General features: G+C 37.3%; 1 protein-coding gene across 1 annotated transcript in view; it reads right to left on the reverse strand.

The window, feature by feature from the left end:
* Positions 1 to 249: 249 nt before the first annotated feature.
* Positions 250 to 12,284, reverse strand: part of LOC108544322 (rho GTPase-activating protein 15) — a 143,102-nt gene continuing 131,067 nt past the window's right edge. Inside the window, exon 4 of the mRNA XM_017895393.1 lies at positions 250 to 613. Within this exon, the coding sequence (XP_017750882.1) occupies positions 430 to 613 (184 nt within the window). The 3' untranslated portion in view covers positions 250 to 429. The remainder of the gene's footprint in view (positions 614 to 12,284) is intronic.

The raw sequence follows: 12,284 nt of genomic DNA on the forward strand, positions 1-12,284 counted from the left end.
CCTAAGGCAGCCTGGATCTTGGGAAAGCACATGTGTGCACATGCACCCCTACTCCCAACCACACTCACTCACTCATATCTCCACATACACAACCGCACACCCGATTTCCCTGGAGCAGCATTAAGGCCATTTTTTGAATATGTGCTGTTCTTTACATATTATTTAATAGCATGCGGCATGCATGATGTGTTCCTAGAAGTGCTAGAAGGAATAGCATCAAAGGGGTTAATGTAGAACACATATAGCAAATATTGTCAATTATTTTATTCAAATGTTTGGAACTTAAACACAAAATCATCATGAAGTTTTCACAAAATGAGGCATCTGTCGCTTGAAAGGCAAAAAATATTTCAGAAATATGTTTACAGAAATGTAAAAATATTAGGCATCAAGACAGATGTGAACGTATTCAGTAGCTTGTCTTGTCTGTCAGTCTTCCTCCGAGCTGAAGATCTTACTGTACTCGCTCAGCATGAGCTCAGCTATCTGGTTCTGGTAGACCATGTGGATCGCCATGTTTCCTGTTTCATTTTCAGCTCGCAGGAGGGTGGGTCCAAATACAATCCCTAAGCTTTGTGTGGACATGAGGTTCTTGGAGGCTTTGGCCACTATCCTGGGTAGAGAGAGAGAGAAAAAAGTAATTCCACTGGAGTTTGAAGTGAAGTTGTGGTTACTTTGGAATGACTAAAAAAGGTTTTTCATTCAGGAAAAGTAACTGCATTACAACATTATTTAATCTTCTACCCTACATACTTTATGGAAGTAGAACCTATGAGTTTTGGGGAAAGGATACATTGCCTTGTCCAACTGTATACCCCATAATACCTGAGCATTGTGAGTACTCCACAAATATTTGTGAAATGAATGAGTAAGTATATTAAACAGTAAAAATGACTGTGAAGTTAACATGATGCAGCCTTTAAAATGTTTAGAGACAATTGAGGAAACAGGTGAGAGGCATGCAAAAAAAAAATATTAGAACTCAAAATAACCAGAACAATGTCTGTACAATTAGTAATTGAAGGTAGGCTTTTAAAAATTAAGTTTTTTGTGATTAGTGGTGAGTAAAGTATTCCTGGAAAATGCTAATTGGAATATGTTTTGTAGAGGAGATAGGTTCTGAGACAGTTTGGTATATGGCAAAATTCTAAGTGTCTCCATTCATTTGGACAGCCAATTTAGCTTACTGCCACAATAAAATGCAGAATCCTATAGCATTTGCACAGGAAAAGAGCCCCCACTGGAATCAAATATGTATTTGCTTGTGTGAGGATCCTATGGAGAGCTGGAATACCAATGAAACACTAGGATTTGGTTTTATTAATGGTAATGACTTGCCTGTTCCAACACAGGACTCCTAAAAAGAAAATAAAGCCCCATCCTAGAAACTGATAATTAAAAAAGTAATGCTATTCTGACGGCTGAAGCCTACTTGATTTTATATTAAAATTCAGAAGAGTGGGGTTTTAGTGATAAGGAAATAAGGACAGCATGTGGAAAGACAGGGTGCTAAGAAATATCAAACTCTTCATTCTATCAGACATCCCAACCCAAGGGAAATAAGAGTGTAGAAAATAAAGCAAGGCAAAGGAACACTTTTTTACCAGACAGTGGGGTCTCTAGCTTCAGAGCTCAGTGTGGAACATTGTTGAGTTGGTTGGACTTTAGAGGCCTCTCTTTGTTTGGCCTAAGTGGGCCTACATATCTGAATCACAGGAGGCAGAAAGACTGGTATTATAGTAGTCCCCCCTTATCTTTGGGGGGAACCCCACCCCCCAGCCAGTGGATGCCTGAAACCTTAGCTAGCACCGAACTGGATTGCTATCTATTGGAACATGTTTCTCTTCCATCCACAGATGTAATGCCATTTCCATCTTAACTTAGCACTCATCATGCACTGTGGCCATAACTTTTGCAGTCTGAGGTGCAACAGCAAATCTAGCACATGTTTATTTTTCCTTCTTGACAATTTCACAGATGGAAGATTCATTCTTACCATAAATCACAGCAACCTCAGCATACAATTTTTATTCTTTCCTTATTAAGTCGAGACCTTCCACCTTTCCACTGAAAGGAAGCATGTTATGGCTTCTCTTTGGCATATGTGAATTGCCAGCATCACTACTCTTACGCTTTGGGGGCCATTGTGAAGTAAAATAAGGAATCCTCGAACACAAGCACTGTGATGCCATAACATTAATCTAATAACTGGGAGGGCTACTCTATGAATGATGGCACCAAGGCAGACAGCTTGGAGACTCTGGACAAATGGAGGAGTTACGTCCCAGGTGGGAGAACTCATCATGCTACTTGGAATGCTATGCCACTTATTAATTGCATATTTCTGGAATTTTGACTTTGGATAACTGAAACCACGGAAAGTGAAACCACAGATAAGGGGGACTGTTGCATTTTTTTTTCCCTTCACAAACCTGAATCTCTGAAGAACCACTTCTGTGACCAAGAGGCCATGCTGTCCATCTCTTGAAAGAGATTGAGCAGGGCCAGTGCCACGTGTGTACTGCCTGGTACCTGCCCACCACCAAGCAAGCTCATGGCACATGCTGTGGCCTGGAAAGCATATTTGACCTGACCAATGTTAATAATAATCAACTATTGTTCTAAGCAATTTTATTGTCTCATTTCATCATCATAACAATCCCATGAAGTAGCTTCTACTGTTAAGCTTGTTCAACAAATGAGAAGACTGAGAAGACTGAGTGATGTGACAGCCAGTGTCACACAAACTGACGTTCAAGCCAAGGCAGTCTGGGTCCAGTACCTGTGGAAGCGTCACTGTCAGTGTCTGTAATGACTCCTGGCCCTAGTAACTGGGCCAACTTTTCACTCTGCCACCTTCCACATGACTATACGATCCATCATAAGAAGGTCCGAATTTTCGTTTTTCACTCTTAGAATTGTAATTGACAGCCTGGTGATAGTACATTTCTCGTGGGTAAAATGACTCAAATTGAGACTGAATATTAAGGATATTCTGCTTCCCATTTTCCCTTTTTTCTGCTTTAAACAGCATTTGTACCTGTGAGCACTGTTGGCATGGCTACATTTCTGGAAGAGATTCTCATATTTTTAGAGTGTGAGTTATCTGAGACTTCAAATTTAAAGTTTCGTTTGGAATATAAGAAGCTATGGCACTTTGCTATTTCATTTGCCAAAATCCTATTGAGCGAAGTAAGCATCCTCCTCTCTGTGGAGGGCAAGTGGAATGGACCTTTGCTTCTCTTTAACATGCCCATCTACCTCAGTTTAACATGTCTCCTGAGCATCTCCCAGATATGCATATTATAAAAGCCATTAGTAAGATTCACAATACAGGCAATGCAGGTTTTTCCCTTTTGGTTTTAAATTAATACCTTTTTATGATACTAACTGCTTCATTAATTCCACCACACACATACATTTTAGAGGCAAATATGGAGATAGATAACAGAAATAATCAATTGAGCACTTATTAGGTAAAAGTTGTTTTAATAACTTTACCCATTGGTAGCAAATGTCTAAATTGATAAGATTTATCCAGCAGAGAATAGGGCTCAGAGGTCATGGGCCACGGAGAAGGTAGAAGCAAAAGCAAGACTATTGAAGGTACAAAGGTGAAGGGGCATCTTGGCCAACAGGGTAGTAGAAGAACATTAGGACTTGGAGTCCAGGAAATCTGAAAGGGCAAAAGGATAATGTAAACGTTGACAGGATCAAAGATATAGTTACCTATTTAATTATGGCTATAATTTTAGTTGGTGCAGAGACAGTGAGATTAAGGTATCTGTGAGCCAAAACTGAGACCCACAAAGGTGAGGCTAAAAATCAAGGGATATGCAAGAGCTCATTAGTGGAGGGACAGTCTGAGTTTATGGGAGTGGAAGCTGCGAAGGGGTCTATAGCTTTGGAGGAGCTTGGGTGGCTGGAGGGGTAACTCGGCTCTCAAGGGGGACTCAGGCCTTGAAGGGAGAGTAAGAAAACTGAAATGGGGCTAGACTATTTACTTTTCTGTAGCATTCTTTATATTTTTCCTGCTCAGCAAAAGACCTGGTCTTAGAAACCAGAGCGGGGCCAAATGTGGGGGAGGGAACCAAGGAAGTTTGAAAGGGGAAAGAGATTATGTAAAAGTAGAGGATTGAAGATGCAGTTATAGAAGAAAGAGTTGGAGGCTAGAGTTGCGTGTCCGAGTGCCTCCTTGGGGAAAGGCATGTGCCTGCATGGCTGAGTGTCCCTTGGGAGAAGGCTTCTCTAAGCCACTGGGCCATCGTGGGGGACTCCTGTAATGAATTTCTGAAAATGCATATTACCTAAATTTCCTGTGGAAAAATGTTCATTTTGTGCTTTTATGCATGTGTAAATATAAAATATTCATTCTACCTCAAACCTGTATCCTTTATGTGCATTTCCCTGTACGTTTTCCATTTGCTTTTAATAATACTTGAACTTACGCATGTTTTAAATAATCTCGTTTAAGTAAATTTAAAAGATAACGCATAGTTTTATATTCCTGTTATGTTTGCATTATTGCAGGTTAAATTTTTCAGCAGTTTGAGATTTTTTCCTGAGTTAGGAAGATCAAGTTACTTGTAGTAACTTTTAAAAAAAGAGTCATTAAGAAAGAAGGTTAGATATAGTATTATATAGAACATAGGCTATCTTGCTTATTCACTATTTCAAATATGTGTGTATGTGTAAATATATGTAATCTATATAAATATATACATACAATTTATATGTATATAAATATATACATACACATGTATATATATTTATATATGTACATACACACACATATATATATATGCAATTTGTTTGCTAAATATCAACCAAACAGTAGTTCATGTGTTAAGAAATCACTGTCTTTAGGTTAGAAAAGATGAAGGTAAAGATCGATTTGGGGTAAAAGTCACCAAATACTGAACTATATAATTCATGTTAACTGACGAATACATTTTCATATTAAAGTTTATGTGGGGATAGACATTTTCAGCAAAGAAGGCCCCTGAACTGGGGATGTCTGGGAAAATGTATTAATGCTGTTATAAATGTCATGATTCAAATGGAAGCTTACGCTTTCCCTACCATGCTGGACTCCTAAATAGTTAAGTGATTGATTTAGGATCACAGAGAGAATCAACCACAATTTCAAATATATAGTTAGAATACTATCCTGCAAAATTATATTATTATATCTCTTTTTATATCTAATTATTACATCTCTCTCTTTTTTTAACCTCACATCAGGAGAAACCACAATTTTCACTCTTACTGTGGGGGAAGAGCTAGGGATTATTTCTGAAGGTTTCAACTAGTAAAACATATGTAGAAAAGAAGCATAGGCTGCTGGAAAAAATAAAAAACCTTACATGAAATAATATAATTCAATTTAGTATCTTAGATGGAAAACTCTCAAAAACAGGTATACTTCAAGTAGCTTGAGCTTTAGTTGAGTTGTATTGTTGGTGGGGTGGATCTGATCCAGAAACTATATACATCTTTACCATGGCTTTGGCAATACCTTTCAATAAAGTTGGTTCCGTAAAACACCATTCCTCTGATATGCTTCATGAAAATGGCATTCCAACGTAAAAGTTTTGGAGAAAATTGAGTGCCACTTTTTCTTCTTGGATATGCACAATGCACAAAAGTATAAAGTCTCTGAAAAGTCCTGCAGAAAAAAAAATCCTTGCCCATCTTTGTGTCCTCCCTAAATTACTTGAATCTTGTACAGATTCTCTTTTCTGAGTAACACTGAAGAGTGTATATGAAGAAATGCTGCTCTCGTGTGTTTTGCTAAGGATCTACCATATACAAGTCTGAAAATGTTAGGAATTTTATCCTCCTATGCCACCCTGGCTTCACATTTCTGTACCAGCTAACTCAGAAAGAAGTCAGATTCTGGTCATTCTGGCTACTTGCACCCCTCTGGTAGGACTTAGGTTTCATTAGGTCCTTAAACTCCATGACTGTGTTGTAAATTTTGAGCTACCATTTAACCTGTTTTTAGCAAAGAAATGAAAGAAACTCCCCTTTTATGATAAAACAAAGGCCAAAAGGCAAAAGAACTAATCTGTGAGAAAGGTAAAGGAAAGACATGGTTGGGACATTAACATGATAGTGGGCAGGAAGCCCCAAAAATATTTAGACCTTATGTCAGTATTTGGGAATTCCTCTTGGTGTATGTTGACTCATCATTAATTTACTCCCAAGAAATCGTAGCAAAGATACATGATTCTAAGCAACATGAGGAGCTCAAAGTTTAGTGCCTAACTTAAGAATGCTTAACTAACAGAAAAAAAAGGCCCCAAACTGCAATTCTTGAGAAAGGCTATTTATTTATACTGCTTAGTTTTAAATAGCCCAACAAAAATATGATTTTATGAATTTGTTCATGAAATAGCACTTCGTATGTATTCCTAGTAAAAGCATTTCTTATACTACTAAGTAAAATTCAAGTTTACAAAATCTTAAAATGAGTAAGAATTCATTTTTCTAGCAAGAGCTGAAAAGTGATACACAGTTTACAGCATAAAAGAAAGGAAATGTGAGTGCTACCTTTTGTCAGGCCCAAGTGGGAAGAACAGTGATCCATCAATTTAAGTTTATTTTAGAAACAATTTATAATCCAGTGCTACAGATGTTGGACCCCCAGAAAAGAAATCCTCTCAAAAAAGCCTTATGCTGGATAAGTTTTTCCCAAAATGAGCTGAATTGCTAATTCAAAGAAATTTCTTAGTCGCGTGAAATCACAGCCAAATGACTCGAACTGAAAGAAAACTTTAATATACAACTAAAAATTAATGCTGAATTAAGAAGACCAAAGCCTTTAATAATAAATCAGCTCCAAACAGATTTAAGGACGTGAACTTTCTTTTAAGTTTGTGCTTTGCAGTTACTATAGTGACTTGCAAAGTGTGTTGAAAGCCACATGATTGCCTGGAGGACAACTCTCAAGTTATGAAGGTGTATTAGAAATGTTCCCCTCTCTATCTCTGGAATGCCATGATTTTCCAACACACACATAACTTTAGAATAGTTTTACAAAATAAGGAGAGTGTGGTGGTAAACGTATTCCTGCCATCAGGTCACACCTGGCTTGCAAAATATAGCTCAGCCACTGCATGTGAAATGTTAATTGTGACTTTGACCACTTAACTAAAGAGAGGCTGTTAAAAATAGAATAAATTTTCAATATGCTCAACTTATGTTTCCTATGTGCTATAACTATTTTGGGGGGGATCCATGCTAACCATATGCTTGCCTACCCTCAATTTGCACAAACTATACTGCTATCTACACTGGCCTTTTTATAAGATTCAGGACTTAGCAGAAATTCTACCTTCTTCTTTAAAGTTATAGTTGTATGCCAGAAACATTCTCAAGTATTGGAAAAGCAGGAGAGCATTCACAAGTATTGTTGCATTTAACATTTGTGTGTTTTAAGGTGGTCATTCGAAGATAAATTCAGCCATTTTTTATATGCCAGTTTACATATCTGTTGGCTTAAATGAAAAGTCTTCAATTTTATATCTAAACATGTCACTCTTATTTTCCAAAATAACTATCATTCTCAATAGGAATTATTGCTATATTCTGACATTTTTGCTTTTAAATAAAAGTAAAAAATTAGCTTTGAAGTTATGTATATATAATTCGCAAGTATATTATAGCAAAGGAGCGTTATATGGCAGTTCAGTATTGATAGCTAACATGGCCAGATTCTTTGCATTTATTGAACCTCTTTGCATGAATTTCAATGCAGAAGATTGAAACATTTTCATTTATTCACTTGTTTCATATTTTATTGATTGGGCGTTATAGTGCTATTCTAAAGTATCTCTAAAGCAATATTTAGAATATTTAATAAGATGTGAGAACTAAAAAGTGAAAAAATGAATGGTCCACAGGCTTCAATTAATAATTGATTTCTAATTGGAATATGTGTTCTGTAAGGTGTGATAACAAACACAGATAAAAATATCAGAACCAAAACCCTGACATAGTAGATAATACCAAAAAGAAACATTTATAGTAGTTACTGTTTGTTACTGTTAATACCTTCTATGTGCTAATCACTGTGCTTCAAATATATCACAAATTTTAAAGGCAGATTTTAAAATCAGCTTTAATTTCTTTTTTTTTTTGATGATAAATGCATTCTATTAGAGAAAATCTGAAAACTTTAGAAGAGTATAATAAACACTGGTAACTCGATGTAACCATTTATTAGTTCATTAAAAATCTATTGTGTACTTACTATGTGTTTGACACTATTCTGGATATTAGGGATAGTGCAATGAGTAGAATAGACAAAATCCCTGCTTAGATGAAGCTTACAAACTAGTGGGGAAAACAGACAACAAACCATACACAAAGCAATATAAAATGTGACTTCAGGCCCTGATGTACTTCAAGAAAAGCTAAGAAAAAGAGAAGTAATGGTTCTTCCACCGACCCTAGGGAGCTTTAAAAAAAACACTGATGGCCTGGAATCCATTCCCAGAGATTCTCTTTTATTTAATATTGGGCAAGGCCAGGCTACCTTCATTTTTGAATGACCCCCAGGTAATACTAATGAGCAGAGAGTGGTAAGAAGTGCTACATGTATTAGACGGAGTGCTCAGGGAAGCCCTCTCTAAGGAAGGGAGATTTGAGCAGAGCCCTGTCGAGGTGCACATATCAGGGGGAACGAGTGTTCCGGGCAGGGAATGGTAGGTACACCTGGTGGTGAGGAATGCAGAGCATTAGAGCAGAGAACGCTCTCTGGCTGGAGGCCAGGGAGCAAAGGAAAGAGGTAGGAAATGCTGTGGAGGGACTTATTTCTAAAGGTGATGGAAATCATTTCTTGAGTTCAAGGAGAATGACACTGTTAGCATTTAGAGATGATAGAAATGTTTATATAATGTATCTACATACAACTTTGAGAAAATGCACTTTATATAATTCTGTATCTGGCATTTTTCACTTCTAACAGGAATAATTCCTATGACTTATATATGTAATATAGATCACTTCATCATTACCGTATATGGAAGAGAATGAATTGTGCCCTATGCTTTCATAGTATAAGTGAGATAAATAAATAAAAACTTTCGATGTACTCTTCCTCTACATTTTGGAGTATTGATTTAGGCAGTAGTTCCCATTCAGGAGCAATATTGTACCTTGCCCCAAGCCCCACCCCTCCACCTATAAGGGATTTGGCAGTATCTGGAGACAGTTGTGGTTGTCATGAGAAGGTGGGGTGGGAAATTACTACTGGTGTCTAATGGGTAGAGGCAAAGGATGCTGCTAAACATGTTGCAATGCACAGGCAGCTCTGATGACAAAGAATGATCTGCCCCAAATGACAATAATGATGCAGTTGAAGACCCCTGCCTTAGTGTAAAATAATAGAAATGTAACAACGCGATCAGTGGTTCTCAAACTTCACCCTTTAGGAAGATAATTTGGAAGGTATTAAAAGGCAGGTTGCTGGGCTCCACCTCCAGATTTCTGATTCAGCAAGTCCGGGGAGAGCCTTGATGAACGGCATTCCTGTCAAGTTCCCCAGCGGTAGCAGTACTGCTGGTCTGGCTGGGAACCACATCTTCAGAACCAGCACCACATTATCAAGTTATGGATCTTTTTTCCTTAAAACATAACATGGGGTGCGGGGGGAGGGGAGCCTATTAGTCCCGTTAGCAGTATTATAATTTGGTATTATTCTTTTTAAAAAATAGTCTGTCATTCTTTGAACTTAGGATTCTTTGAATTTAGGAAACGGGGAAGAAGTTAATAAAGCAAACAAGCAGCCATGTGTGTGTTCTCTCCCGTGAACACCTCCTGCCCGCTTTCCTATTTAGAGTGTATGCTTTCATGTTTGCTTGTTTAATCCATTTTATTCTGTACAGCAAAACCAATACATGGTCTTGTGGGGAAAAAAAAAGTACGAATCAGAAGTATTGAAAAGTAAAAGTAAAACCTCCCCTGTTTCCTAGTCAAATTCCTTCATAACTATAATTAACAGATGGGTGTTCCTTCTGGATGTTTTCTACTCATCTATCCATCTACCTATCTTTATATATTTTATATATATACACACGCACACACACACAATTATATATATATAATTTTTTTCCTTTTTAAAAAAGATGAAATAAAAAATACATAATGTGCTAAAATTTGCTTTTCCCCCCTTAACTATATATCACGGGCATGTTTCCAAGTCAGTACATATAAAATACCTCATTCTTTTTTAAAAAGTTGTTACATTTCATAGTATGGAAATACCTTAATTTATTTAACCATTTCTCTGCTGCTAGGTTTTTAGGTTGCTTCTTCTAATTCTTTGCTATTACAGACAATGCTACAATAAAATCCTTGCATATGAAGATTTCTAAGTTTCTTTATGTCTTAAGAGTAACTTTTCATTACTTTTGTGGCACATACAATCTCCCAATTCTTGTGTTTCTGAATTTTATTTAGTTCTTATGTAGTCATATATAGTACTATTTCTTTTAGATTTTATCTTTGTTTTATTATAAAATTCATCCATTTAAAGAGATCAGATAACTATTATCAAGGTCTTGTTTTTAAAAGTTATTTTAAATAGTTTTGAAAAGCATATCATCTAATTCATTGTATTTTTGTTGTGTTAAATTTGATGGTAATCTAAATTTACTTTTTTTTCCTGGAAGCCAGTTAATTTTCCCTATGACAGTTGTTGAATAAACCACCACTCCCCATTGATTTGTGATACTGCTTTTTTTGTGCAGATTGCCTGCACTCGGCCACACACCCGGGTATACAGTACTGTGCTGATTATCTCTATGTATGTACGTATGTGTATATATATATATATATTTTTTCTTTTTCTTTTTTTTTTTGAGACAGAGTCTCACTCTGTCACCCAGGCTGGAATGCAGTGACATTATTTTGGCTCACTGAAGCCTCCACCTCCCAAGGTGAGGCAATTCTCATGCCTTAGCTCCCAAATAGCCACGCTTTACCATGCCTGGCTAATTTTTTGTATTTTTAGTAGAGACAGGGTTTTGCTATATTGGCCAGGCTGGTCTTGAACTCCTGACCTAAAGTGATTCGCCTGTCTCAGCCTCCCACAGTGCTGGGATTACAGGTGTGAACTGCTGTGCCTGGCCTCTGTGTATTTTGATCCAGTACTCTGCTATTTAAATCACTGTAACTTTACGGTATATTGGGATACTTCTTCTCCCGTTTTTTTTCTTTTGTTTGGAAGTAAGAGAAAATTTTCAGGTGAACTTTTTCAGATAAACAAAATGACCCCGAGAAAGACTGAAAATTTGATCCAAGCCACACAGGAAGTAAGTGGCGGAGCCTAGATTAAGATGCAGATCTTTATTACTCTGTGATATAAATGTACTTTCTGCAAATAGCTAAGATGCAAGAATTTTGAGTTTGACATCAAGGGACTTCTTAATGGAGAGACCTGAGACCTGAGGAAGACTTGGGGAAAAAAGTGAGGCAGAGTCAACAAGAAGTCTTGGGTGACATATTTTGATTTTTTAATCACCTAATTCACATCCAAGGATATATCTGCACAGATAAGAAGCATGTTCAGATGGAAGAAAAACCAAATTAACATGTATTATTTTTTTCCAGATTCACACAGATTTAAAAACTTCTGAAAGCATTCATATCTCATTGTAAATAGAAATGCCCTATTAGCAAAATGATTATTTCAGTTATTGCTTTTTTTAGGTATTTTTCCTCATGCTTTTAAAATGGTTTCAGCCATTTGCATTTAACTGTCTCTGCAGTAAAAGAATTCTTAATTTTTATTCCCTGAGCTCTGCTGATACACCAATAACCACTGATAATATCAACATCCTGGGAAGGCATTGCTCTGCGTTTAGGGGAGAAAGGCTAGAAAATATATTATGTTGGGAGTACTTTTAGAAATAAAAAAATTGTAAGACTGTCATTATTTTCTACCTGAATTTGTCCAATATAGCTGTTTAAAAACTATGTGAGGCCAGGCACGGTGGCTCACGCCTGTAATTCCAGCACTTTGGAAGGCCGAGGTGGGCAGATCAGGAGGTCAGGAAACTGAGACTATCCTGACTAACACAGTGAAACCTCGCCTCTACTAAAAATACAAAAAATTAGCCGGGTGTGGTGGCGGGCGCCTGTAGTCCCAGCTACTGGGGAGGCTGAGGCAGGAGAATGGCGTGAACCCAGGAGGCGGAGCTTGCCATGAGCCCAGATCGGGCCACTGCACTCCAGCCTGGGCGACAGGGCAAGACTCCGTCTTGGGGGGGGGGGGG

The sequence above is a fragment of the Rhinopithecus bieti genome, unplaced genomic scaffold (assembly GCF_001698545.2).
Source record: "Rhinopithecus bieti isolate Rb0 unplaced genomic scaffold, ASM169854v2 scaffold_26061, whole genome shotgun sequence".
Lineage (NCBI taxonomy): Eukaryota > Metazoa > Chordata > Mammalia > Primates > Cercopithecidae > Rhinopithecus > Rhinopithecus bieti.